Source organism: Vespa velutina, chromosome 1 (assembly GCF_912470025.1).
Source record: "Vespa velutina chromosome 1, iVesVel2.1, whole genome shotgun sequence".
Lineage (NCBI taxonomy): Eukaryota > Metazoa > Arthropoda > Insecta > Hymenoptera > Vespidae > Vespa > Vespa velutina.
In genome coordinates, this window is record NC_062188.1 from 121108 (window position 1) to 147880 (window position 26773).

At 44.3% G+C, this 26773-nt stretch overlaps 2 protein-coding genes across 3 annotated transcripts in view; one reads left to right on the forward strand and one right to left on the reverse strand.

The window, feature by feature from the left end:
* LOC124954101 overlaps positions 1-22975 on the reverse strand; it is a 28691-nt gene extending 5716 nt beyond the window's left edge. Inside the window, exon 1 of the mRNA XM_047506494.1 lies at positions 22917-22975. Within this exon, the coding sequence (XP_047362450.1) occupies positions 22917-22925 (9 nt within the window). The 5' untranslated portion in view covers positions 22926-22975. The remainder of the gene's footprint in view (positions 1-22916) is intronic.
* LOC124954020 (3-phosphoinositide-dependent protein kinase 1) overlaps positions 1-26773 on the forward strand; it is a 149812-nt gene that overhangs the window by 8144 nt on the left and 114895 nt on the right. The window lies entirely within an intron of this gene.

The window sequence follows — 26773 nt, forward strand, 5'->3', positions numbered from 1 at the left end:
CACGAGCCACGTGTCCGATAGCTCAGAAGTAGGTACGTGCGAAACGAACTCTACTATTACAGCCTGAAACGATGTCGAATAATTATAACGTTTTACAGTTCGCCTAACGAGCAACGTCATCCGACGTTTTCTTTCTTTCTACGATATACACGAGATTCTTCCTCTTATGCGTTTTATCGAAGAAACTAAAAGAAAAGTTTAAAGTTCGCGTTGCGACTTTGATCTTTTTTGATCCAGCTTGATCGACGTAATATTTTTATAATAAATCTTTTTTCTCTTACCTTTTTTTTTCCTTTAGCGACACAAAATTGGCAAGATATTTGCCCGCATCGTGTCTTAATTGGTTTCTTTCACGAGGTCGTGTCGTGTAATGGAATATCGATGGGCTCTAGTAGTGCTAGAAAGGTGGGTAATGAGCAAAACAAACGAAGGGAAGAATAACAAAGGGTCTTGTTTCTCCTTGCGCTTGCTTCTACATGAGAGAGAGAGAGAGAGAGAGAGGCTTCACGATAGCGCGTTACCATTCTATGAGAAAAATCGAGGGCGAAGTTTCCCGCTCGTCAATTCTCTCTCTCTCTCTCTCTCTCTCTCTCTCTCGACGTTCTAGAAAGGGCGGGAAAGGCCGAGCAAGGATGGAAAACGCAGAGGGAAGCTACGAGAAGATACGACGATGACGAGGACGACGATGAGCATGGGGGTGGCGGCGGCGGCGGCGGCGGCGGCGGAGACGCGAAGCGGTGGGAGTAACTGCTGCGCCAAGAGTGGTGGCAAAGCGGATCAATACTTTTGTACTCAGCCTCCCTTGGCCTCAGGACCGTATCATACCGTTCTCTTGACGTAATCTAAGCACGTGCCTTTCCCTCGCGTTACGGTATATCGACTTTGAATATTTCAGATGATTTTCTATTTTTAGCAAGATTCTAGATGACGTCGAAAGAACGATCGTTTTGTTTTCCCTCTTGTGTGTGTTTTACGCTCTTATATATTTGTTAAAGTCGTATTTGGCTGCATTAACGCGAGTACAATAAGACGTAGGTAGATTAGATACGCGCACATAATAGTTTATGATTTATTTATCTCTTTTATTCCGAAGAAAATAATAAAGAATATATGGTTCTTCTTATGCGTTCCCTGCTTTCGACTCTATCATATAGACTTACAAAATAGAATTTAGACTTAGTGAAGAAGAATCGATTATCATCCCTTATGCGTATTAAAATGCCGTGACGTCGTTAGAAAATATTAAAGGAACCCTGTATATTCGTACCGTCGGAGCGCGGATATTATCTATCGCAAATATTAGTTTATCATGCGGAGAAATGCGTTAAAAAAGTACGAAGAATTAAGCTGTTGGTATCGATCGATCGTCGTGCAAGTCTATCGGTTCAAGTTTAAGGCAAAGTTAAGGCGTTTAAGCTGATGGATTTAATGCGCCAACGAGATCACACGGCACTGCGTCAATCTCCACTCCGACGACGAAGCGTATACGTGACGTAGCTTAGTGGGGATGGATGACGTCAGCGGTCGATACACGCGGTTCTGCTCCTCGAGTACTACGCTATCGCCTACGTCTAGAGAGAGAGAGAGTGAGAGAGAGAAAGAGAGGGGGTTGGGGTGGGCGGGTGGCAAGGGGTGAGTTAAGGGGGAAGGCAGAGGAAGGGGTTGGAACATCACGGGCGTCTCTCTCTCTCTCTTCCAACCTCTCCTCTCTTCTTTCTTTCCTTCCTTCCTTCCTTCCTCCCTCGCGCCCCCGCCCCCCCCCCTCATCGCCCCTTCCCCCTGTCTTCCTCATCTATCCTGGCGCAATACGAGTCCCTGAAAATGGTCTCTTCTACTTGCATTCCGCGCTATTCCTCGTAAGCGCATGGCCTTCGTTATTGCGCCTCCTCGAGTATTACGCAAAGAAAAGTGGAGAAAAAAAATGTTTCGCCTAGTCTGAAATAGGAAAAAAATCGTTACATCTCGAGCCCTCTCCTTTATCATTTCATTCCTTCTTCTTTTATTCTTTCGTTCTAACATTTCCTTTCAACATGTAAATTGTTATTAACGAAAGTTCATCATAATTTCGAATACATTTAATAGGATTTCTTTCTAGGCTCTGGTTAATGCTAAAACTGGCTAATGGGAGATTCGAAATTGTTGAAGGAGTTTTCTCGAAATCGTGGAATTTTCTTCGTTTCTCGTGGTTCTCGCTTTTATAAGCATACGGCATTGGTTAACGTCACGCTCGGTAATCCGCAAATCCAATCGTCAGCTCCTTCGTAAAGTCTAAATTGGGATTTTTAGGATCCACTAAAATCCCGTTGGATTCATATAACCGCTGCTCGTACCGAGGACGCGTCGTATCGTATTTGCGACGGCGTCATTCTCTACACACTCATCCTCTTTATAATTGGACATAAAATCTTTTTTCCATGATCGATCGAACATTATTGTCCGGTCATTTCTCTAACGGCAGATCCGCCGCTAACGATAGATAAAATTGACGGGATCGAGAAGGTCTTAAGGTCCTTTCCATCGAAGGGATTATCGCGTTTACTTTTTATCGCATCATAATATCATTTCCTTCTCTTTCCCCTTCTTTCCTCTTTTTCTTCGACTCGCTTCGATGTTATTTCATCAGCTTTCCTTGATTTTCAAAGTTGCAAGTGCGCATTACGTAACGCGAAGAAAAGATGTTGAGGTAAAAGCGAGAATTTCTAATCCATGGTATTATTATAAAGTCCGAATCTTTCGGTACTTTTATCTCTTTCATAGCTTTTCTTTTTTTCGCAGTTGTGATTCTCGTCGAGAGAAGAGAATCATCTAAGAAAGTTCTTTGTTACGGGGCGCTAATCTGAACACGTGGAAAGGGATGATCTCGAGGGCCAGACGAAAAAGCATCTGGCCATCGTCAGTCAGAGATTAGTCATTTCGTGTTCGCGCAGCGCGTAATAGAGAAAAAAGTTCTTCCTGAAACGTGTGCCTCGCGAGCGAATGGAAGCGTATACGTCCCGTCGTTAAGAACGGAAATCCATCAGAAATAATTGGAACTTCTTGCCCTTGCTCGACCAAGGATCATTAGTCCTTTGTGGTCGCGCACCGTCGCTCTCTGTATCAACATTTCATGCGGCTCGACCACGATGACGGATGACCTACTGAGATTTTGCCTTTGCGAGCTGAAAGATTCTTCCCAGTTAGCTTCGAGGAAGTTACCTTCGAAGAAATAGAAAATCTCGTCGAAGTTTACGTTGAAGCTTGTTTCAATCGTTCTATCAAAATCTAAATACCTAACAATAATAGGGCCCGTCAATATCATCCGAGAGATTTGACGAATTTGACAGGAGAAATATCATTTTTAGAAAGCGCGCGACAACCTTGCTACGAGTACGGTAGTAACACCGACGAATCACCCACCTTGTTATTGCTTCTTTTCGCGAGGCCTCTATTTTTTTTCTCCCCTCGTTGATCACTTTTTTTCACTTACATTTTTCTCAACGACTCAGGGAGCTTCCTCGTCGACGAAGAATGACGGATTCGATGTTCCCATCCTGGGATATATTTGTTAAAGCGCGTGCACGGATAAATGATAAGGATCGCGCGCGTGAGGTCACTCGAGGAAAAGTATAAGCCCGAGACGAATGGTTCGGTCACGCAATTTTCCAACGCCCGGACAGATCCTTCAATGCTTCTCTTTTCTTTTTTTCTCCAATTGGTGCCGTTGCTCATTCACGAGATAAAACTGGCATGTTATCATTTTCCCTGAAAGATTTGTCTTCCTCTGATAAACGGAAATGTTGATGATTCGCTCTCTCCCTTCCACAAAGTTACAAGTTCTTTTTTCGGACGAGCAAGACGTTCGTTGAGCGACGTCTTTATGCTTTATGATTATCATGAAGCTTTCTCTCTCCGATGATTTTCATATAAACCTTATGAAATCGGTTCGCGGCTTGGCCGAGCGCGCTGTTCTTCATAACAAAGATAAATTTTCAATCGCAACAATCCCCAGTATCCCTCGTGTTCGTCTCTATAATCTCGTATATTTGCTTCTAAACTGAGTGAGCAATGCGTACGATTCGAGATTGTCCAATGTAATCGAGCGATGTATGCGCGATTTATCGTTCGCCGAGATACATAGAGATTAAAGACCGTCGGATCGATATCTTTAACCCTGCGTCTGCTCTCTCGCCTATGTTAAAGTTTAAAGGGAACATAAGAAAATAATATACCTATTATACGAGAATATTATTCTAGGAAACGTAATATAACAACGTATAACGTATAACGTATTACGTATATCTATACTCATCGCGAACATTTGTTAAAAGTGCGATATATACGTCGCGTATGATGGTGCCGTAAGGGTTAAACCAGCCGATTTCTATTACCGTATATTTCTATCTAATCGTCTTTATCTCGTTCGAATGTAGTAAGTTTCGAAAAGGCGATCACGTTCTCTTCCGGTCATTAGGAATCCTAAGAAAGAACAGGGCGCCTACTAAACGTTACGACGTGTATATGTAATATGTGTGTGTACTTGTATAGAATGGAATAGGTCTAAATAGGGTAACTACTATACCGATCGAGTTGGCGGCAGAGCGTAAGGAGAGGGGCTAGCATAGTCGCCATCCTGTCTGGGCCATCGCGTGCCTTTTCCGCGTCCGCTTCTTCCAGGTTATACGTCGCCACATGAAAATAATGCGACGCGACATTATCGTTATTTCGTTAAATATCTTCGACTCTTTTCGAGATATTATATTTTCTTTTCTTTTCGCTATTGCGACGCCGCATAATTTGCCTTCTTCTCTGTTCAATTTTTTTCTTCTTTTTCTTTTTCTTTTTCTTTTTCTTCTTCCTTCAGACTTCTTCCAGAGCAGACTTTTCGTTCTTTTTTTTGGTTCGCACACACACATTACGTGTCGGATACATAGTTACCGGTCGAATTTCTATCGAGATTCTCGTACAATGCTCCCTGAGATTTGAGCGATTTTGTGTTGTAAGCCGGCCTACATGGTAGGCGTACGTAAGAGTACGTAAGTAACGAAGTGGTACGTATGCATCTATGTATACGTGCAGCTTAGCAAGGTCCGGTTCGGCTCGTCACGCCAAGGGTTGCTTGCCCTCGGATATGAGATTACACGAATATGAAGCGCGGCTGTAATTTTATCGGGTCGAGTCCTTCGCATTTAAACCGGCCGAAATTTATTCGAAATTTATCGCTTATCCGATAAATTTATTTCTCTCCCTCTCTCAAAGGTATCGAATGTGCGGTCAACTTTGCCGTGGCAGCATCGCGTGGTGGCGTCGCGTGGTCGTGTCAAAGAGACGGAGGTTAGTAGCGCCTAAGGACACAGAGCCTCTAAAAGGTGAACACACTGAAATAGCCTACTAGTCAGCTTTCTATGTGACAAAATAGGAATATAAGGAAGGAGAGACAGAATTTCTAATAAATAGTTTCCTATAATCGAAAAGATAGAAAACGGGGGATATTTTCTTGGATCGGCAATGGGCCGAGTGTTAATTGCCCTATTGAAAAGTTCATTGGGAGACCTATCGGATTGTCATGTTCAACATGATACAAATTGAAAGTTCAAAAGCAACGTATCCTTTGACATATCCTTTATCCACCGTGCGATAGATTGACAGAGGGATGCTGTAAAAAAATTCCTTTGCGAAAAGAAATATTTCATTCGCGGCCTTTCGTTATACGCCCTCCGATTTACATAGAAACGTTTGTATATAGCGAGGATTCGTCGTATAGCGAAATGGAAAAGAGCTAGCGAGATGGACGAGAAAGAGGAAACGCGAAAAGTTATCTTGCCAAGCTGTCAGCGATAAAAAAAGTTGCAAACAAAGGGACGTCTCGAATGTGCTCTTTACCCTTGAGAATGTTTCAGTTTCTCTTCCATTTTCCAACGCTCGTATTTCACGACGTACCAACCATTATTTTTCACCGGACATTTTTCGCCATCGAGGACTCCTTTTCCAAAGAAATCTTATTAACGTATCATACGCGTGCGAGATGTTCGAACGGAGCAGAACTTTCGTAAAGCAAGAAAAGGCAAAAAGATAACTGTCGCCGAAGTGTTCGAGCTTGATATTATGCTCGAAATAGTAACGAAGAGAGTTACGCTTACGATTCTCGTAAAGCTGCTGCCTACTTCTCTATCTTCTTTTCGTCCTATACAAGGGACCTCTTTTTTACTCTTATACTCGCGACTCGTCTAGGACGGGACACGCATAAAACGTGAGAGGGATAGGGACTAACCGTCGCCGATTGGATTTCCTTCGTTCGATAAGGAAGGGACTGAGGGAGGAAAAGGCACACACCGTGGGAGACGAAGTAGGAACAAAAAGGGAGGATCGTTTTAAAGAAACTGCTTTCAAGTGGAACAGCCGATGCCCTATAGGGTCCTTAGACTTTCCTAGGAGACGACGTTCTTCGGGAAGCTTTCCCGAAACTACGCTCGCTAGAGACTTAACTATCCTTTCTTTTTGGATACTTTGATTTAAAACCTATTCCCCGTTCGTAATAGCATAGAAGGAGAGAACTCCTCCTCCTTTCAATTCCGGGATAAATTCTCGAGGACTCGAACTAACCAAATTTCAATTTACATTTTTCACTCATTTTTCTTATACCTTCTACTATCATATAACCGAGAAAAGTAACATTTTTCTTATCTTCAAGGTTTCATATCGAACGAACGATGGAAAGTAAATTCGTCATTTGTAAAATGACTTTGGTAGTTGCGCGCTCGGCGTTGATTAATTCGTTAATATCGTAGTAAACGGAAGAGAAAGAGTAATCGAGCGATAAATCTACGCCCTTCGGATTAATATTTTTCTTCGATTCGAAAGTCTCCTACTAGACTTACTATTAGAATAATAATCCCTTATATTATATTAATATAATTTATTAGTTTCAAAGAGGAAAATCATTCTAACTAAAGAAATAGGATGATACGGAAGGAGAATCGAGAGGGCTTTTGCTTTAGCGAAATGATTAATCATCGTTTTTAAAACGATAAGTTTCTTCCAAAAATTGAAAACGCAAAGTCCCCTCGAGGAGTATTCCAAGTGTCCTCGAAGAAATCGATGAACGCGGATTCTATTTGTAAAACGTGAGCTCGGTATCGTGCTGGATATATAATCCGAGCTGGTACGGTAATAGAGCGGAACTTGGAAAAAGAAGTTTAAGGGTGTCGGCTACCGAGGAAGCAATGTTACGAAATGGAGCAGTTTTACAGGCAGTAAAATGTTGATTGGAATCCTGACGATCGTTTCTCTCCGAGCAAAACTTTTCCCCTCGTATCGTAGGGCGTTACAACCGATTTCCACCCTTTCCGTTCGTGCAACTTCCACTCTTATCATCCTTCTATCCTCGAACGTTATGCGTTAGCTGCACTCGCGTTTTATCGCGAGTATGCGTGCACAACGAACGCATTCACGAATTAAGTTCGTCCTCTTCCTGTGGTTCTTCCACGAGTTTGCGTTTCTCCTTACGATCGATCGATCGATCGATCGATCGATCGATTGTATCGGTCATCGAAAGAAGATCCTAACGAGGAATATCCTAACGAGGATTATTTCCTCTCCGTTTCGAATGTCGGATTCAAGATATCTGCCGGTGATGGGCCAGTTGATTAAGTTTCTGCTTCACAATATGCAAACGGTGTTTTCAGGATCTTGCCACCGACCCTTTATCCAACGTTGATGCCGTATCGACTACAACATTGTACACTTTTTTACTTGTTTATATTCTTTTATTATTACTTCTCCAATTCGCGTAGAAGCTATCCGAGAGAGAGAGAGAGAGAGAGAGAGAGAGAGAGAGAGAGAGAGTGAGTTAGGCAGGGGATAGGAAGGAGTCGAGGTCGCAAAAGCAGCGAGGTGGAAACGCACGCTGTGGAAAAATGCGAAAACGGGGACACTACACAGGAACGATGTAGTCTCCTTCGCGAGAGAATCAGCGTTGACTTCCTTCCTTTACTTTGTTCGATGCTTCGCGCGTGTACATTATTGCGCCTAATTATTAACTTTTACGATCTGATTGATCACTTCGCATTGACCGCACAAAAGGAGGTCTACTACTTTTGGAGCAAAGCTTTTTCGTCGCGCGTCCAATCTTTTTCTTCTTTCTTTTTTTTACAAGTCTACGCGCACCCATTTCTCCCATTTTCCTTATGAAAGCGAAAGCGAGATTTCGTGAATTTCATTTCGAGATATTGCAATCGTATCACGATTACATGTATAGGTAAATAGTTATGATTATTCGAAGAGGAGCACGAATAGGTGGAGGAATGGCTAATAGAATAAATCGATGTCATGGTTTTGTTTAGGCACTCCACTCTCCCTCGATTTAGAAACTTTTTGCGCTCGCACGAGCTGTATCAAAAAGTTTATAGCATTGATATTTTCAGTTCGTGGTGCGGAATAGCGCAACGTTCATCGCAAAAGTTGAACGATGTAGTTTCTAGTCTACACGGGGTATCTCTCTCTCTCTCTCTCTCTCTCTCTCTCTGTTTAGCTTCTAAAATCGCTCTGGTATGCGATTAAGATGGAAAGTTTAACCGTATTTTAAGTAAACGTTCCGATAGTATTTATTATGTCATTTCAAGTATATCAAAATTCCATGTAGTACAATATTCGAGTACAATAAAATTCGACGAAATAAAATGTGAATATAAATTGAGAAAGAAAGTGTAATAGGCGCGAGTGTTTTACGAGGAGGAGAAAAAAGAGTCAAAATGCGCATGAAAATATATGAACGCGTGAAAAAGTGTCGACGGCCATTACTCTCTCTCTCTCTCTCTCTTTCCCGATCAGCGACGAAGTCGTTTGCCATCTAGCGAGGCAAAGTAGTGGGGGAGGCGGGGGGCGGCATTAACAAAGTAGGGCTCTGGCGTAAAAAGGGAGGGAAGATGGAACAGGTGAAACGATAAAAAATGGGTCAGCCCGTTCTCCGTGCCCCTACTTTTATCAAGTAGCGAGTGCGCGCGTTCGCACTCGTCGACCTCAACGGCGACCCTAGCGCCGACCTCAGCGTCGCGATCCCAGCGCCAGCGTTGGCTTACGCGCATCGAGGAATACCGCGTGCTTTTGAGGTAAATCGAGAAGGAGGGAGGGGTGGACAGATGGGTCGATGGATGGATCGATCGATGGATGGATGGATGGATGGATGGATGGTTGATTGGATGGATGGATGGGTCGATGGATGGACGGATATGGATACATAGAGATAGAGAAAAACAGAGAGGGAGAGAGAGAGAGAGAGAGAGAGAGAGAGAGAGAGAGAAGGGAGCTTGCGAGAGTGAATGCTCGGCCGAGAGAGGGTGAGTTTGAAGTTGAGTTGTCGGCGAATGAGGGCACTGAGGCTGGTGGCAGAGGGTGAGGCCAGACAGAGGCTATTGATCCGCTAGGATCCACCTACCAACCCACGTTAGTGGGATAGGCTCGGTCTGCACCGTCGAGCTACACACACACACACACACACACACACACACACACACACACTTGCGTACGCGAACGTGTATGGTCTAGCGGTGGGACGCTGAAAAGTACACGGTGAGATTCTGCTCGCTAAAATTTCTTCCTCTCCCCCGTGTACCTCCAATGGAGCCAGCGCGTTTCAACCTTCCACGTTGGTGCCTTCGTTGAAAATCGCTTTTTCCACACGTGGAAAAATATTGTTGTCGCGAGAGCTCGATGTTCGACGACGCATGGACTGCTAGCTCGAATCGAGCACGTGCGTTTCAAACGGTTTTGCCCCTGTTAGATTCTCTCACTCTCTTTCTATCGTACTCTTTCGCGCGCTTATTCGCTCTTCCATCATCGGACTCGAGAATACACCGATATCGAATCACTGCGATGCGATCGAAGATGGAAAAATCTTTCTACTTGTTTCTTCTCTTTTGTTCTCTTTTAATTGATTAAAGGACATTCGATTGGCATTGTTTGATATCGAAGAAAGCTTTCCTTTTTTTTTTCTCTCTTTTTTTTAAATCTAATTATGAGGTCGTCGCGGAAATGCGATGCCGCGGCAGAAGCGGATGTTTAACATACGTTTTGCTCCGGATAACGAGTCAATTATCAGTTTGCCGATAACAGAAATATTGATGGCTCGGTGCATTAATGCGAGGAAAGGAGAGGGAGCGCGCGCGCGCGCGCGATAGAGAGAGAGAATCTCGAGGAGCAAAGGAAAAGCGAACGAGGGTTGTTGGTTGGCGAGCAGTAACTCGACGTTTCAACAGCCTCTTCTTCCCCTCGGTCATCCTTCACAGGCCGTTTTGTCTCACCAAAGGACCGTGGAATATTATTTCTGATACAATTCTAGGTGCTTCCTCCCGATGTCGCTTTGGTATCACCATCGTCCTTCAATCCCTTCCCTCGTTGTCGTCGACGATACTCACCGACGCGGCGCGCGTCCTTTCATCCTCTCCGCTCAATGAGCCGTCAGCCTCCTCCCTCCCTTCTTTTTGCGTTTTGCCCTGGCTTCTCCCTTCGCGAAACATGACGCGGGCCGAGCAGACTGCCTCTTCTCCTGTTCCTCTCTCATTAATTTTATCTGCACGTTTTATCAGCGGCTAGCGGCATTCGCAGCCTGAAACGCGAATTAATTGCTCGACGCTACTCGAATTAATCGACGGCGGAATCGCTGGCAAACCGCCACTCGCTGTACTTTACATCCTACAAACGGAAAGATCGTCGCATCGAGGGGACGACCGCCGGGTTATCGGTCGTTCGAGGGAAGCCGGCAAAGAAATAACCACTCTGGCTTATTTTTCTCGACATTAGTGCTTTGACTTTTGCTTTCGTCCCTCGAATACCTCGAGTTTTTCCGATTAACTTTCCGACTAACCGGAGAACGATCATAAGTCGATTGGCGAGTACATTTTTGTTCGGAACCCAATGATTAATCTCCATCGTTATCGGACTGAGTTGGACGATAATTTTACCCTAAGGAAGTACTCGTGATCATTATAGGACAAGGAAAAGCGAAAAGGCATCTCCGTTCGATTTAGGTTCGATCTTAAAATATGATATTCGTTTCATATTCGAGAATTTATGCGTAAACGCGTATTGATCGTAGATACCTACTTTGCTTTGATTCGTTCTGGCAAAGAAAATTAAAATCAATATCGCGGAGGATAATATCGCTAATGGTTTGCCGTGCTAACGGTGTTCGTCGCTCGAAAGGTATATTGATTTCGACAACAATACGAAACTGATCGAAGAAAAGAATATTTGTTGAAAAGAGTATCCTTGAGCCAGGGTGATCTTGAGGTAGACGATCACTCGTTTACGGCATTGTCTGCCATTTTTTTTTTTTTTTTTTTTTTTTTTTTTTTTTCCATATGGAGCTTAAGCGCGAAGAACGAAAAAGAGAAAAACGAGAAATACGTATTTGCGTGCGAAAGAAAAAATATTTTCTTTCTCTCTCCTTCACAAAGCCAGGAGGATCCTTTTAAAGCAAGTCGAGATGATCGAAGTACCCGAAGGAAAGAGTCGGACGTGTCTGAAATCGGTTTACGAAGAAGACAAACTTTGAGCCACTCTCTTGGTTCTTGATTCGTAACATACGGATTGATAAGCATTTACGGTGCGACAAGACAACTCCCAAAAGGGCCGTCCACCGGGCCGTCACCGTTGGCAGGAATATACTCCACGTGTCGCTAGCCAATATCTCTCGGTCATCGATCATTTCGAGCTTTCTTTTTATCCAACTACTACCATCGCACGAAAGTAGATGACTTCTGATGTCCCGTGGAACGCGTCGTGCATATTTGTACGATCGGAAGGGCCCTTTTTTAATATTATATCCTCTCCCGGAGGAACACAGAGACGTTTAGGAAGATCATTATATCAAACCTCACGTCTTTTCGGCCCTTCTTCCTGTTTTTATTATACTTTTATTATACGTTTCCTCTTTACGTTTCGTTGCCCTTCCTTCGGCAGAAATTCGGCTCGTTTAGACACGTACGCGCGACTGATTTATGCGATGCCATAGGAAATTTATAACGTAAGTTATAATTAGGAAATTTATGACGAGGACTAGGAGGAAAAAGAGGAACGGCTTTCGATAGAAGATGGAGCCGCCGCGAAAGTACTAGCGTCCATGTAAAAGTGACCCTTTCGAAATGTTTTTCAGCGCTTTAGTGGAACGCTTAAGAGCATCGCCAAATTATGATTCGATAGGTGGACCTGAAATTGCAACCACAAATACGTAAATCTTCGCATCGAATATTCGCAGTGCCCCGAAGATACGACAAGAACGTCCTCCCCCGATCGTTTCGTTCACCATTGCATCTCCTCATGTCGCGAAATCAAGGACTTTCGCTTGTTTCATCTCCAATACTTATAGTCGCATCTCGATAAACGATCTCGATAAACGAGCTCGATATTCTACCTCACAGACGAGGATTCAGGAAGAAGAGATGGGTCGAGCGCGATCAACGAGTCGAGAGGAAAGCGTAAGTCCAAAGGAAAAACAACAATGAGCCTAGGAGTTACTCGAAGAGGATTCTTGAAGGGAAGAAGCACGTCTTTGAAGTAGCTCGATGAATTTGTTTTTATCCTATCCCTTTTTATATCGGTCGATCACTTCCTCCTCGACAGACTTCAAAGCCGATAATCGCCGTTCGAGGGCGATTTTACAACGTTACGATAATTAAAGATTTCTGTCGAATACTCTCGCTAGTAATCGCTTTGGTCTTTTGCTAGCGAGCAGGTCGGTCTCTTTAGGTCGATCGTTTAGAAAGGAACAGAACGGTTGTTCAAGACGGAATTGATCGTCGGCATAACAACGAGAGATTTGGCATAGAACGACGAAAAGCAGCGATGCCTTTGACGAGCGTTTCGGTTACTAAGCTTCTGGATTTTCCACCTCGGTCTTGCTCGTTCGTAGTAATGTTTACATTGAAGGAAGCACCACTTTGCGCAGGGCTTTGCACGACGCTCGTGAACGCAGTGTGAACACAATTCAACAATTTACGGTTGATTCGGCCGGCATTGTCAAAGGGCATTCGCATGCGTCGCATGCCAATGCCCTTTTATCGTAGACGAAAGCAGATAAACGGCAAACAAATAAAGCAAAACTCGATGCAGAGAAGATTGCGTTAATCGGCATTGTCCAGCTCGCAGGGATTTGTACGTTCGAGTATATACCAGTTTCGTGTTAGCTATCCATTCAATCAAGATTACGTTGCACGTTTCGTGCGTGCGCTAGACTTTGTTTCTCTCTCGATGTAACACAAGTACCGCGATCGGAGTTGCCCATTCTCTCCCTGATCCCGAATGGATTTTCGCAAAATCCATTTTCGAAACAAGTACGATTTCGTGATCGTCCTTGACTTTGGTCATAATGCTTGCGGCAGTCACCAAGTAAGTTAGACCTCGAGTCGAGCCTCGGTCTCTTCTTTACTTTCGTAACGAACATACTTTTTGTATGACATTTGCCGTATACGGCACGTATACGCGCAAGCATTATTGAGATTCGCGTCCATGAGCGCGCTTACGTTCGACGAGGTCGGTCTAGATTGAATTGGGGGCTAACCGAGGGAAGGAATCGCACGATTGATAAAAAGAAAAAGCTCCGTTTCCTCTCCTTCTTCCTCTATATTTTTCTTTTAACTTAGCAAAGATTTACGTAGCGTTCTAGGTGCGACGCTGCTCCTCTATGCTCGTAGCAGGAAATGCGCCTCGAGTTTCCGTCCTCACTCGTCCTTCCTCCTTTTCTCCCATTTTTCATTCCCCTTTTTTCCGATGTTTCGCATCGACGTTCCGTAGCATATATATTTTTCGACGCGAAACTTCTTAGAATAAGGTTTCGTCGAATAATCGGATCACAGTTTTGTACATCTTATCGTAGATAAATTTGTTGTCATCTAATCTAAACGATGATATAAGAAAAATTTGAAGGAAGTTAGTTTTATCTATACCGTTCGACCGTTCGGAGCATCATTTTCGGAGATCGCTAAATGTGGACGGGCATATTATACATTTCCATATCCTCGTTTTGCGGTATTTCCCTTTCTCTCGCTCTCTTATTTTACATGCAGGTGCGTACGGGCAACCTGTTGCCGCGCAATTTTTATGAAGGGTTCCGCCGACTAGGAACGCCACGGAAGTATGCGCGTTCCATAAAATATCCTCTCGGTATCGTGGACGCGTCTTATTACGATCCCAGTGCGCAGTTACGCATTTTTCTTCATTCTTTTTTACCTATATCCTCAACGTACCGACTCATCCACAAGGATCAAAACGTCTTTGTAAGTTCTCTTAATTCATTCGTGTGAACTTCGATTCGTACGATTGTTTTTTTTTTTTTTATTTATATTTAACGACGTTCCTTCTCCAGATCGTTTGATCGTTCGTTCTGTCAAAGGGACCATCTTATCTAACCCGATGGCCGACGTTAGATGGAAAACGTAGGTGTCGTTATAATAATAGGATATATAGGTCAGGTCGAGGCCGGCCGGAAAAGGCATATCCTCGGTGGACGACTTGTCGAGGATATGTCAGTCAAATGTTAGAGCATCCCTTTCGAGAATCTTCATTGTATCCTACCTATGACCTCGATTACGTTGAAGAAATCCCTATGTGAATATCTTATCGTCTAGCAGAAAAAATTGATTAAGCCGTTCAACCTATTTCGATAGATTTTTCGTCTCTCCTCTATGTCGTCCTCCGATATTAGGATATAGAAGAAATCTTTTATTCGTGCGAAATAATAATTTGTTTCATTTCAACGTCGTAAAAGCTACCGAAATGGTCTGTTTTCTGTAATATACGTAGACACATAGATATGAGTCAGTAAGCGGGATAAAATCCTCAAGTGTCACGTTTTACTGTCGCTAACGCCTTTACTTCGGCCACCCTTTATACTTCTTTGCCATAGGACAGAGGGAAGAAAAAGGGATAGTGTATTATATTTCACGGGTATTGCGATCCGGTGCGTATCGCAGCGTCTGGGTTGCGATAAACTATTTTTTCCTACTTTTTCCTTTTGCTTCTTTGCGGATGTCAACGTTCTCTCTCTCTCTCTCTCTCTCTCTCTCTCTCTCTCTCCCTCTCCGTTCAACTTGTCTCCGTTTTTGCTTTACGCTTTGCTTTCACGCTTTGCTTTACGCTTTGCTTTACGCTTTGCTTTACGCTTTGCTCGAGTTTATTTTATCTTTGTTTCTTCGTCACATTGCGTATATTAAAATTTTGTGATCGCGAAAAAAAAAATGAAATTCTAACGATGTTACGGTTACATAAAAAATAAAACGACGGATGTCTCTGCTTTTTAAGTTTAGAACTCTTCTTTCAACTTCGTTGCTCTCCTCAACGAGCAGCGTACCAGGTTCGCGTTGTGACTGCGAATTTTTTTTTGACGATAAATTTCATTGGCGCATACGCCTATTTTCATATTTATTCTCCTCCTTCTTCTGACGTTATCTCGTCATAAGAGACATCTCATACGTATCATACAGTCGAATTATAATCGAATTATACGCGATAAAACGAAACGTTGCGTCCGTTGGTTTAATTGACGGAAGAAAGAAAATCGATGAAGCTTGGGAAAACAAAAGATAACGTTAAAGAGGAATTTCCTCAAGCAAATTTCCAATTCTTTCGTACGAGTTACACCAGAGTTACTCTTCTCTTTCTCTCTTTCCTTTTGGTTTGTCGTATGATAGGAAACGAAACGGTGCGGCGCGCCGATGGGACGATTCGATCGCTAATTCCTTCCGAATCGAGGAGTTCTGGCAAGACCCAATTCAGCCGATCCATTGAACTTGTTCTCAGCACCCACCGTCGCTTCTCTCTCTCCCTCGAACATCCTCCTTCCCTCCCGTCTCGATCTCCTCCTATTGACGATGGAACGCGACGATGGCATCCGTTTTCTATGGAACGAGGAGGTGTAAAAGAGTAAGAGCTAGACGGGAGGATAACGAGAGGAATAGGAAGGTGCGAGGACGACAAAGAGGCCGACACAATGACTGGTCTTTTCTCCGCTAGGTTTGAATATATCGACGCCTCGTGGAGGGGCATGAATTGGTAATAGAGGATGTCGAGTCTGCTCTCTCTCTCTCTCTCTCTCTCTCTCTTCCTCTTCACCTTGTGCGCTCTTATTTTCCAAGAGGTCGAGCTGACTCCTATCTTCACACAATTTGTGTCCCCCTCCTCCTACTCCAGCAGCACCTTCTCCGATTCTACGGCACCTTTGGAGACCATTTTCTCACGACCTCTCTCTCTCTCTCTCTCTCTCCCTCCCTCCCTCTTTTTTCTCGTCTTTTCTCTTCTCTTCTATGCTCATCTCTCGTTCTCGTAAAGAGTCGTCGCCGTGTGAATCGTGTCTGGCCCTGTCTCTCTTTTAATCGATCCGCCAGAATTCAAGGAGTAACGCCCGTCAGAACTTATGGCAACGAAACGCGATAACAGTACATACCTTTTTCACGTTAAACGTTAATTAAGCAAATTGATTCCGTGTGTTCCAACCGTCACGAGAGAGAGAGAGAGAGAGAGAGAGAGAGGGAACGTAGGTTCAATCGAGACAAAACGTCGATTGAAAATTATCGGAAAGCCGTTAATAATTGGGGAGGATGTCTTTTATCGAGAGCTTGACGAGAGGCGATAACGAAAAGTTCTTGACGCCGTCTGTTTTCACGACAGTGAAAGACGATCGAAGAATTCTGAAACAGCCCTTCCTCGTCCTCTCGAGTCGAATCGAATAATCTGTAAACACTGTCGACTCGAGGGTGGTCGCTTGAGATGCCTAATTCCGATCTCAGGAAGGTGCTAACCATCCACCATCCAAGAAGGTTTCTATTATGGTAACATCGATCTGGTGCTTTTATCCAAGAATTTTAACAAGATATGGAAAATGAAATGTATGCACGGTGATCTTTTAAAAAAGCCAGGTTAGCAGCTGTCCCTTGACTCTTATCAATTAATCGAAATACTTTTTCTTTCTCTCTGTAATATTTCATTTCCCGATTCTTTTTTCATTCCCGTTACTCTTAGCCTTTGACGTTAATTCTAAAAGTATTCGCATTCGAGATAGATGAAACGAACGTCCTTCTTTCCCTTCGAATCTTTCGCAGGAATAGGAAAAGTCTTAAAAGTAATAGCGAACGAGGGAAAGAAGAGACAACGATGGAGGGTCCGATAAGAAGCAGCAATTTCATACGTGATATTTGGAATGGTCCCCTCTAATGAACCTCTTTCGAAACTCTATCGAAAAACTGTCCTTCCGTTAATGGGCCTGTGCTATTTATAATGCACTTACGACGAGTACGTAAGTCAGTGGTCAATGGTGCTTGTCGAATTTTTCGATTAGGAATCTCGATTGATAAATGAGCAAAGGGAAAAGCCAGGCTTTTGATAATAATCGAAAACTCAACGATCTATATTCGAATTGTTTCTCGAGCGAGATGGAGAACGTGCGCGTTCTATCTCTGGAAAATACAAAAGTGAACATTCAGAAACTACTTCTCGTTCAATCGAAATATCGTTGTGCCTGTTGAGTGGTATTTCGGAACGCTTCTTTCGTAGCGTCTCTTCAAATATTTTCATTGTTAAAACTTTGTTTTCCACCAGGATTCTCGGTAAATATACCGCCACCCTAGAGAAAATATACTCGCTACGTACATGAATATCTATACATATATACATAGAAAAAGATCGAGACGGAAACTTTTCCACCGTCGGGAAATTATTCGTGCTGAAACATCCTTTCGCGCTTTCCCCTTTATTCTTATCCCTTTCTCTCTCTCTCTCTCTCTCTCTCTCTCTCTCTCTCTCTCTCTCTCTCTCTCTCTCTCTCTCTTTCTCTCGCCCTGCTTCCGCGTCCTTTTATCGCAGCGTTAAAATTACCGTAGCGTATAAACATATGACATAAATATTCGAGTATCAGAGAGTCGAATTTTCAGAGAATTTCGAGCAAGAAACGTGCTTGGGCGGATACCTCGGTCGCCGCGCCGTGTACGGAGCGGCGCACGCATGCATACACACATACACACACACACACACACACACACACATACAGAGAGAGAGAGAGAGAGAGAGAGAGGATTTTGTAGGTACGCGTAAGGTTTTCCCGCGCGCGCGAAACAGCTCGTTGCGGATCGAAGCCATTGGCGGATCGAAGTTAGCGCGGGAGGCCGTCGGCCCTCGTGACCGCGAGGAGTCGAAGAGGGTCGTGGTGGGGTAAAGGCAACGGGGTCGCTGCTCGGTGGATGTTTCCAAGTGGGGGTATTGCGCAGCTAGACGGCGGGAAGGTCGGCGGCGCAGTAGTGACGGCTGTAGTACGCGCTGCGCCGACTGTACTATAGTGTCTACTTACTCGATGCTACGCGGCCACGCCGCGCCGACTGAGAGCAAGAGAGAGAGAGAAATACTACTACTACGTAGTATTCGAGAGAGCGTAGTGCCCCGCGGAGTTGCGTCCATTGATCTCCCGGACGCTCTTCCTCTCTTTCCCCTCCCCCACCTTGTTCGCCCGGACGACGCCTTCCTCTTTATCTCTCTTTACCGGTCCTATCCTCTCTCTCTCTCTCTCTCTCTCTCTCTCTCTCTCTCTGTATCGCGCGAGCGACATCAACCCTCGCCATCGTTGTACCATCCGTTTTGCGACTCCTCTCTCTCCCTTCTACTCGTCACGCACGATTCTAGTTTACATATTCGCCCTTTCTTCTCTTTTATACTTTCGATCGTTAACAAAAATAATATCTTTCCGTCGTTTTCTCTAATACGATAGATTTGAAATGTTTACAAGAGCCTTTTGTCGTCATTCGAATCGAGAAGAGTGGTCGATGACACAGCGTCTCAGTGTTGTACGCTTTCGTACGAATCGAAAAAAGCAGACGTTATCGAGTTCATCGATCCTTTTTGTTTCCTTCTCACCGCATAGTTCGTCGATCTTTCTCGAGCGTCTGTTAGATTCGTTTCTTCTCGTTGGCAGGAACGGTAGCGCCACCATTGCCCCTCCTTATCCGCCTCCTTTTCTTCCTTGCGCGTTCTTCGTCTTTCTGATCTCCTCCTCCTCCTCCCACCCCCCCGCCACCCAACCCTGCCATCCTATTCTCGCGTACGTCTCAGCACCCTCGCAGCGTGCTCCTTCTCTCTGGCGGACATCCTCCCATGCCTTCCATCCTCTGCCATCGGGGCAAGGAACATTGGTGGTTCCTCGTAGTTCGATGATAGATGCCTCGAGGTCGAATCAGGCCGAGTCGGCCGAACGAGTCGCAGCATACTCGCAACGACCGAAGGTTATCTCGATAAAACTTGTCGCGTCCCATGACACATAAGGAAAACATTTTCTACTCTCATATTTTCTCTCCAAGCTGTAGCCAGCCATTCGAAATAATAACATCGAACGGTCTCTGGATCGAATCGTAAATTCCTTCTTTCTCCTATTCGTTTGCAAATATGTATATCGTATTCGGTATTTTTAAAAGAAAGATAGATATTAAATCGCTCGTTTCACGCTCGGACATAAGTAAGAAAGAAGAAAAAGGAACGAGATATTTAACTGCTACGACGGTCGAAACAAATGACGTCGAGTTTTTCCTGTAAATCGCGCAGTGACTTCTCTTCATTAACGAAATAATAAATTAAGTGAGCCTTAAGAGCTCCTTTTATGAGGGTGGTGTCCTTCACGCGGCCGCGGCGATTCGAGTAGCGGCGACGCGAACGAGTGAAACTTTTTAATTACCCCTTCTCTACGGTCGGACAAAAGCACTTACGACAAATCTGCGCGGTAGGAACTATGGAAATGGATTAACTTGAAGACTTCGTCCGATGAAAGGACTTAATTAGCGTTAAGACCGCGCGTATATCTCTTTGCGAAACCCCATCGACCGCGTTTACGTCTCTTTCGCGAGAGAAAATGTATCGATTATTTTTGACGAGAAAACGCGGTTGGTCGAATAACCCGTGAAATAGCCAGTATAAATTATTCGTCTTCTGGCCTGACGAATAATAAAGTTTTATATACGCGCCGTCGAGGCAAGAACATATTCTTTTCGCCGTTCGCGTTCCCGTTCCATACGCGTATATCCATTACGCATTTCTCCGCGTAATGCGTACACCGAAATCAAAGTTTCATCGGGGAAAGTAGCACGGCTGTGTTTACAAACAGACAGGCAGATCGGGCGACGACGATGCTGCCGATGCGACGCCATGATGAAGGGATGAACGAAAAAGGCCGATGGCCTGCGTACAGCCGTATTTCTTATCGCCCCCTTCTTCGGTAGAACGGTTTAGGTGCACTTAAATACTCCCTATATAATGTTAGATCGGAATATCGGTATAATTCGACTAAACTATTAATTCCTTTTATTTTTGTTCGCGTCACTCCCTACCGTCCCAACTGTCCCGAAACGTTTTGACGATTTCCTCTGAATATTCAGGAAAATAAAATGAAAGCGTAAACGATAGGATTAATAAAAGGAAGGATCGTTATCGGTATGTTTGTCCAGGTATACATCATTTCTTGGCCAAGTCCTCCTACGTGGATCGTTGATATTTTTTCAAAGCGGATACGCGAGTTCCTTACTTTTTTTCAGACAAAAATAATAGAGGAAGGCTAGGGAAAGAGCGAAAGGGCCGAGCAACGATAAATCGAAGCTTTTCCCGGGCAGCTTGAAATTCAACGATATTTATGACGGTTTTACGTTTGGCTTTACGACCCCATGAAACTTGGAGAGTTCGTACGCGTATGATCATTTGCGTTTACATTATTAGGGTTGTTTTCATAAATCGTCTCGCCACTTACGGGAAAACTTTGAACGCAAATTCGTTGAGTGTGGTGTCTTCTGCATCTTTCTTTCCTCGAGACAAGGTCTTTGGATGGACTCGGGCGTCGTGCGTGCTCATTAATTAGTTTCAGCCGCTTTCAGAGCCATACCTATTACACTTTCAAATTTCCGGCCCAAGTTAAGTACTCCGAGAGGGAGAGAGAGAGAGAGAGAGAGAGAAAGAGTCACTTTCAACGTCTTACGTCTCTCCCGAGGCGACTTAACTTTTTCGAGGCGAAATTACGAGTAAGCGACTATTCGACTTGGCATCGCTCGATAGGATTCACTCGCAGCTCGTTAAAATCCTGTTTCGCGTGGTTGCCGCGATTATTAGCGATAGGAAGAGTGAGAGAGAGAGAGAGAGAGAGAGAGAGAAAGAGATTTCACATCGGAGACTTGCCTGTGGGAAAAGAAAATACTCGTAGAGAAGGATAGTCTTCACTTCCCCTCCAGCGCGACCCTTCCATTTAGGTCCAGGGATGTAGACACCTTGTGGAGTCTGGAGGGGCTTCGAAAGGTTGGAGGGAGAGTTTGCGAGCGGTAGACAGAGGGAGGGAGGGAGGGATGGAGAAGGAGATGAAAAACCGTCTGCGCGCGAGGGTTCCAGGGCGTTCACCCAAGGGTGGGTCCAGCTCCAGACACAACACTCTCATCCCCTTTTTACTGGGCTGGCATACTACCCCTCTCTTCTTCCGTCTCCTCTCCGTCTGCTCGTCTGCTCGCTCTCTCTCTCTCTCTCTCTCTCTATCCCTTTTACAAAAGGTGAACGAGCGCTTGTATTGCGCCGTGCGTTATTGCATTTAGTTGCGCGGTACACGTTTAACTTCGAACGAATTAAAGTCCGAGCCCATGACACCTCAAAAGGCTTTGCCGCTTATCGTTGCGATTTTATTTTCATTCAAACTCTCGCGTACAAATTATTTTTCCCGGCATATAACGCCACATCTCTTTCATCTGGAATTTGATGCTTTTCAAAGGAACGAATCGCGCTGTAGTCCTCGATAACTGTTCGGCAATGCATAGAATCATTCGAGTTCACGAAATCGCGTGCATTCGAAAAACGCAACAAAGTGTCTACATATACATAGAAAGATATATATATATATATATATACATATATATATACATATATATATGGAGAATGGTAGGAGAGAGAGAGAGAGAGAGAGAGAGGAGAGCTCTGTAATTAAACACCGGCAAATTCAACGTGGCGGGCCATTAAAATATCCCCTAACGAATGCGGGAACCATCCCTACAGTCACCCTCTCTGGCTCGACAATGACTCATTGCTCCCCCTCTCCCTCCCGCGACTCTTACCAAACCGCCAGCACGATACATCGTACTTTGATCTATCTATCGAGAGTCATTTGCGCTTAGCCGCGACACTTTTCATAGTTTTCCAATATCTTTTGCAGTTATTCCTTCGTACATGGGACATGTACATACATATATTCCTTCGAATCGATTTCAAAGTCGCGTCTGAGAACTCCGTTCGATGCATTGTAAAGTGCCCAAGTGACTCTGTTAACTCGTTTCTCCCTCTTTGTCCTGTCTTTTGTATGAAAGCACTCGTAATACGAGTACAACTTTCTCTTTTTCTTTTCCATCTCGGTTACAGATATGTATGTATTTTTCCATTTCGTCCTCTTGCACCTCTCCTGGAACACTGGAGAAATCATCGTGGTTCGTTCTCGCATAGGTACTCAAAAGTACTATCACTATTTGATCCAGGATCAAAGTTTTCAAAGGTAAAGGTCTTAACGATTACACGGAGGTAGAAATAAATGTCTGAGAAGTGGTACGGGCGAGGATTATTAATAGAAGGAAATTATAAAACACAATTTCCCAAGAGTCCAGGCACGGCCATTATTCAGACACGCCAGTTGTAACGAGGAAATGCATAATGTAAACGCTCGCGTAACGTTATATGGTATGTATATATATATGTATATGTATATATATATATATATATATATATATATATATATATATATCATGAAAATTTACATAACAGCTTTTTGAGGATTATCGAGGAAGACTGGAAGCGTCTAATTCTTCGAGTCGGTAATCCACAAATGACACTATTCTCGATTATAATCGTCTAATGATAAAACACCGTGGGTGGGGAAGTTCTTAATCTTATCGCATATCTACCTTGTGCATGACTCTCCGTGCAAGGTCGTGCGCCCGTCAGGACGTTTTTTCCGCTCGACGTTTCCGGCAGCCCTTTTCTCGAGCGACTTTCCCTCGGTGATTTATGCCCGGCATGGACGAAGGGCTTCCTAATTACGGGATGAGAAAGAATTATCACGCTGGTGGGTACGCATCTCCCAGAGGTATGAGTTCTAGCGGCGTCGCGGCGCTTTCAGCACCGCATATACGTACGCGCAAAAATTTAACAGAAAAATAATGTATATTAATAACTTGACGAGAAGCATTTGGGTTAAAGGCGATGGAAATGAACGGGTCGCGCGTTCCCTCAGGATCAGGAGGTATTATACTTATCAACCTGGACGCGTTTACTTTTTAAGAAAATAGATATATTCTTCTCCGTCTTTCTCTCCTTTTTCACGATTTATATCGTACAAAAAAAAAATACTCTTGTATCCATGCGTGCTCGATGGCGAAAATAATAACAAAAGATTCGTACGACATGAAAGGAGATTAGGTTGAGGAAATTATAGGGAAGAAGACGAGACCGATTGCGAGTCCGTAACTGGTCGGTGAAAGGGATTCAAAGAGGTGATATCGCGAGGGGTTTTACCGCGTTAATTCGGTTGCCACGAGGGTCCCTCCGGAGCAAGGTTCTTGCATATCGGCTGGTGGGTTAAGTTGCTTTCAACGCGGCTCTCGGTTCGACGACCGACCGACCAACCGACCGACCGACCGACCGACCGACCGACCAATCAACCAACCAACCGTTGTGCGAAGTTCTAACGGAACGTTCACCCCGGCAGGAATGATTTTCCTCGAAACACCCCTCGAAATGCTTCTACCACCGAGTCGTAGCTGTGCGCGCGCGCGCGCGCGCGCGCGATCGGACGGCTTATTACGGCCCTGGCATTGCTGCCGTGCCGTTCCACATTTCTCCAACGAAATTCCGCGAATCGGTGGAGACACGGTGAGCCTTCGCTATATCTCGCCTCACCCCTTTCTCGGATGAGCCGACCAAGAGAGAGAGAGAGAGAGAGAGAGAGAGAGGAGGCACACAGCTGCACCTTCGTCCGGCGATTCCAAATTCGAAGCCGTGCACCGATCGGATCGCATTGTCGCAACGTGCATATAATTCCGAGAATGCGATTGCGCGACGAGAGAGAGAGAGAGAGAGAGAGAGAGAGAGAGAGAGGTGGCGGTAGCGAAGGAAATATTTCGTCGGGGAAGCTATTTTCATCCTCCCGTTCGTGGTTTTCGCTTCGAAATATAATTCGTTCTTCTACTTTTCTTTCAGGAACGACCTTCTTACATTTCTCGTCAATGTTCGTTAACGACCATCGAATGGCAAGTAATAAATATTTCTTCTCTCTATCGTTCTTCGTTGGAAGACCGAAGCAAAATAGAATTATAACGAGCACGACGTGGGATGTAACTGAAGAAAAAATTTTCAGGAAGATGAGGTGCTATTAAGCGAGGATCTATTCACGTTCGACAAAGCAATACCGCTCAAATGAACGCGAACCTTCCAAGGGGGCTCCTCCTTTCTTCTTCTTCATCGTTCTTTCCTTCTTCCTCCTCGGATTAACCACCGTGACTTTAGCCATCGCTAAGAGAGTTCCATCTATTAGTTAGAAAAGGAAAAGCGATGCGCGACCGATTTACGTAGCCGCGTTGTAAATTTAATAGAACGTAGGAAAGCGTAGAGCGATCGGCCAAGATCGATCAAAGCCTCTTTTCCCGAAGAGAAGGCGCACAGACGGTGGAATTACCGTTTAGAGATAGCTGCTAATGCTGGCAGCGACGACGGAGTTCAGGGTGATTAAATCCGTCAAATCGGGATCAAGCTTGTCTCTCCTTACCACAAACATACGAGAGAATAATCAGCATTGGAATAATCTTAGCTCGAAAGCATTAGGGCTGTTAGAAATGCAGACGTAGCGGCGCTTTCGAAATGCTAGTCTCTTCTCTCGATGCGGGGGGTACGAACGATAAATCGATCCCCGATAATATTATACGTATATTTCCGTGTTTGTCGTCGACGATAACGCGCGGAAATTTAATCCGACTAGTTCAGCGAAAAGCACACATTTTTCCTCATCTTCGTGGCTTATACCTCGAAGGCTCGATCAATTCGACGATCGATATATCAACGTATACCAACGTCGTATAATTGATCGTTACGTAATACTTTTCTTTATTCCCCGTGTTTAGCTTCGCCTACTCGAAGAACTCGTTCCTTTCCTCAATTTTTTAATACAGCCTTGCCGCGCCGCTTACCGAGATTCGATCTAAAAGTCGATATATTTCGGTGTGGCGTGCGCGTTAGCGCGAGCAGAGTAGACCTCCACTTTGGAGATCGCTTTTCTTATGCAAATAAATCTCTGACCGAGGAGGCAAAGGGCTTAGCGGTCAAAGGGTGCGATCGATTATCTCGAGGGGGTGTGGGCCGCGCGGCCAGGACTCCTAACGAGAGAGGTAAGTATTTCATGCTAATTCCAGCTCTATCGACGGCTTCGATCGCTTTGCGGATTTATCGCTCGTTTCGTCCTTTTAAAATTTACGTTAAAAGGATATGCGTATTCGTTTTTATTCTCTCGTTATAATATAATACGCGTTGCATCTAAACTTTACGTAGGAGAAGTAATATTATAAGTAAGGTACGCGGCCTCCTCTTACAAGCTCCGACTTGGGCGCTTTTTCTCCTGCGCTTCGGATCCTTTTCCGATCGAATTTTCTTACTTTTGGAGGACATTGATAAATCGTCGTCTCGACCGACGATCTACCCTACTTTTCTCTCCTTGCGTTATTTCATCTATAATACTATAAAAACTTCGCTACGCCTACGAGCATATATTACATTTCGTCGTCCTTTGGATGATACGATTCGTAAACAGAATCGTGAATCTCTTATTACGCGAGGATAACGCTAGCTAGCGTCAGAATAGCGACGGCAGACGCAACGACTAAAATTACTAAAGACGAGTATGATATTTCCGAAATCGGATAAAAATATCGAGATGGCCGAATATTATTTCGTCTCGAGCTTAGATCGATCGGCTTTGGTAGATAGAGAAATGTCTCTGGCCCCCAGATTGGGAAACGGACGGGCAAAAGTGACACGGCCCGTTTCGAAGTTCTTTACTTTCGTCTCTGTTGGCGCATAAGGGAGACGGCTGCGGCTCTTCCTCCCTCCGTCCCACCTAAAGCCATGTTTCGACTTTTGTCCAATCTTCGCTCTCCATCTCCGCTTAGTATCTCTCTTCCAAGTTTCGAAAGAACCACGCACGCGATTTCTGCTGCTTCTTCTTCTTCCTCCAAGATATAAGCTTTGATCGTTGGCGATTAAACTTTTATACCAGATAGTACGGACCGTGGTAGCAAATTGGATTAAATACTTTTCCTCTCGTTATCTAAGCTACTTAAGTAGAGTAGGCTCTCTCAAGTGCGTATGCTTTTACTCCGACTAATCCGATTTCTTTCGTTAATATCAGTTCTTATAACGTCATCTCTCTTGGACACGTTAAGTTAATTCGCCTACTTTTAATAGGCCAACGTTCCCTTCTATATTCCACTTAACACGTCGAATAGTTACATTGGTAACGCGCGCGCGCGCGCGCGCGCGCGCTGTCGGTTAATGCCCTCGGCTAACGTTACCGAAAGAAACAAAATTATAACAATATTTAATCTCAATACGTTAATTATTCGTTCGACATTTGATTTTCCCGTTTGGATGGAGAAAAATTTGATTTTTTCTTTTCTTTCCTTTCCACCTCCCCCCCCCCTTCTTTTTTCTTTCTTTTTCTTCTTTTTTCTTCTTTTTTCTTTTTCCTTCTTTTTTCTTCTTTTTTTTCTTCTCT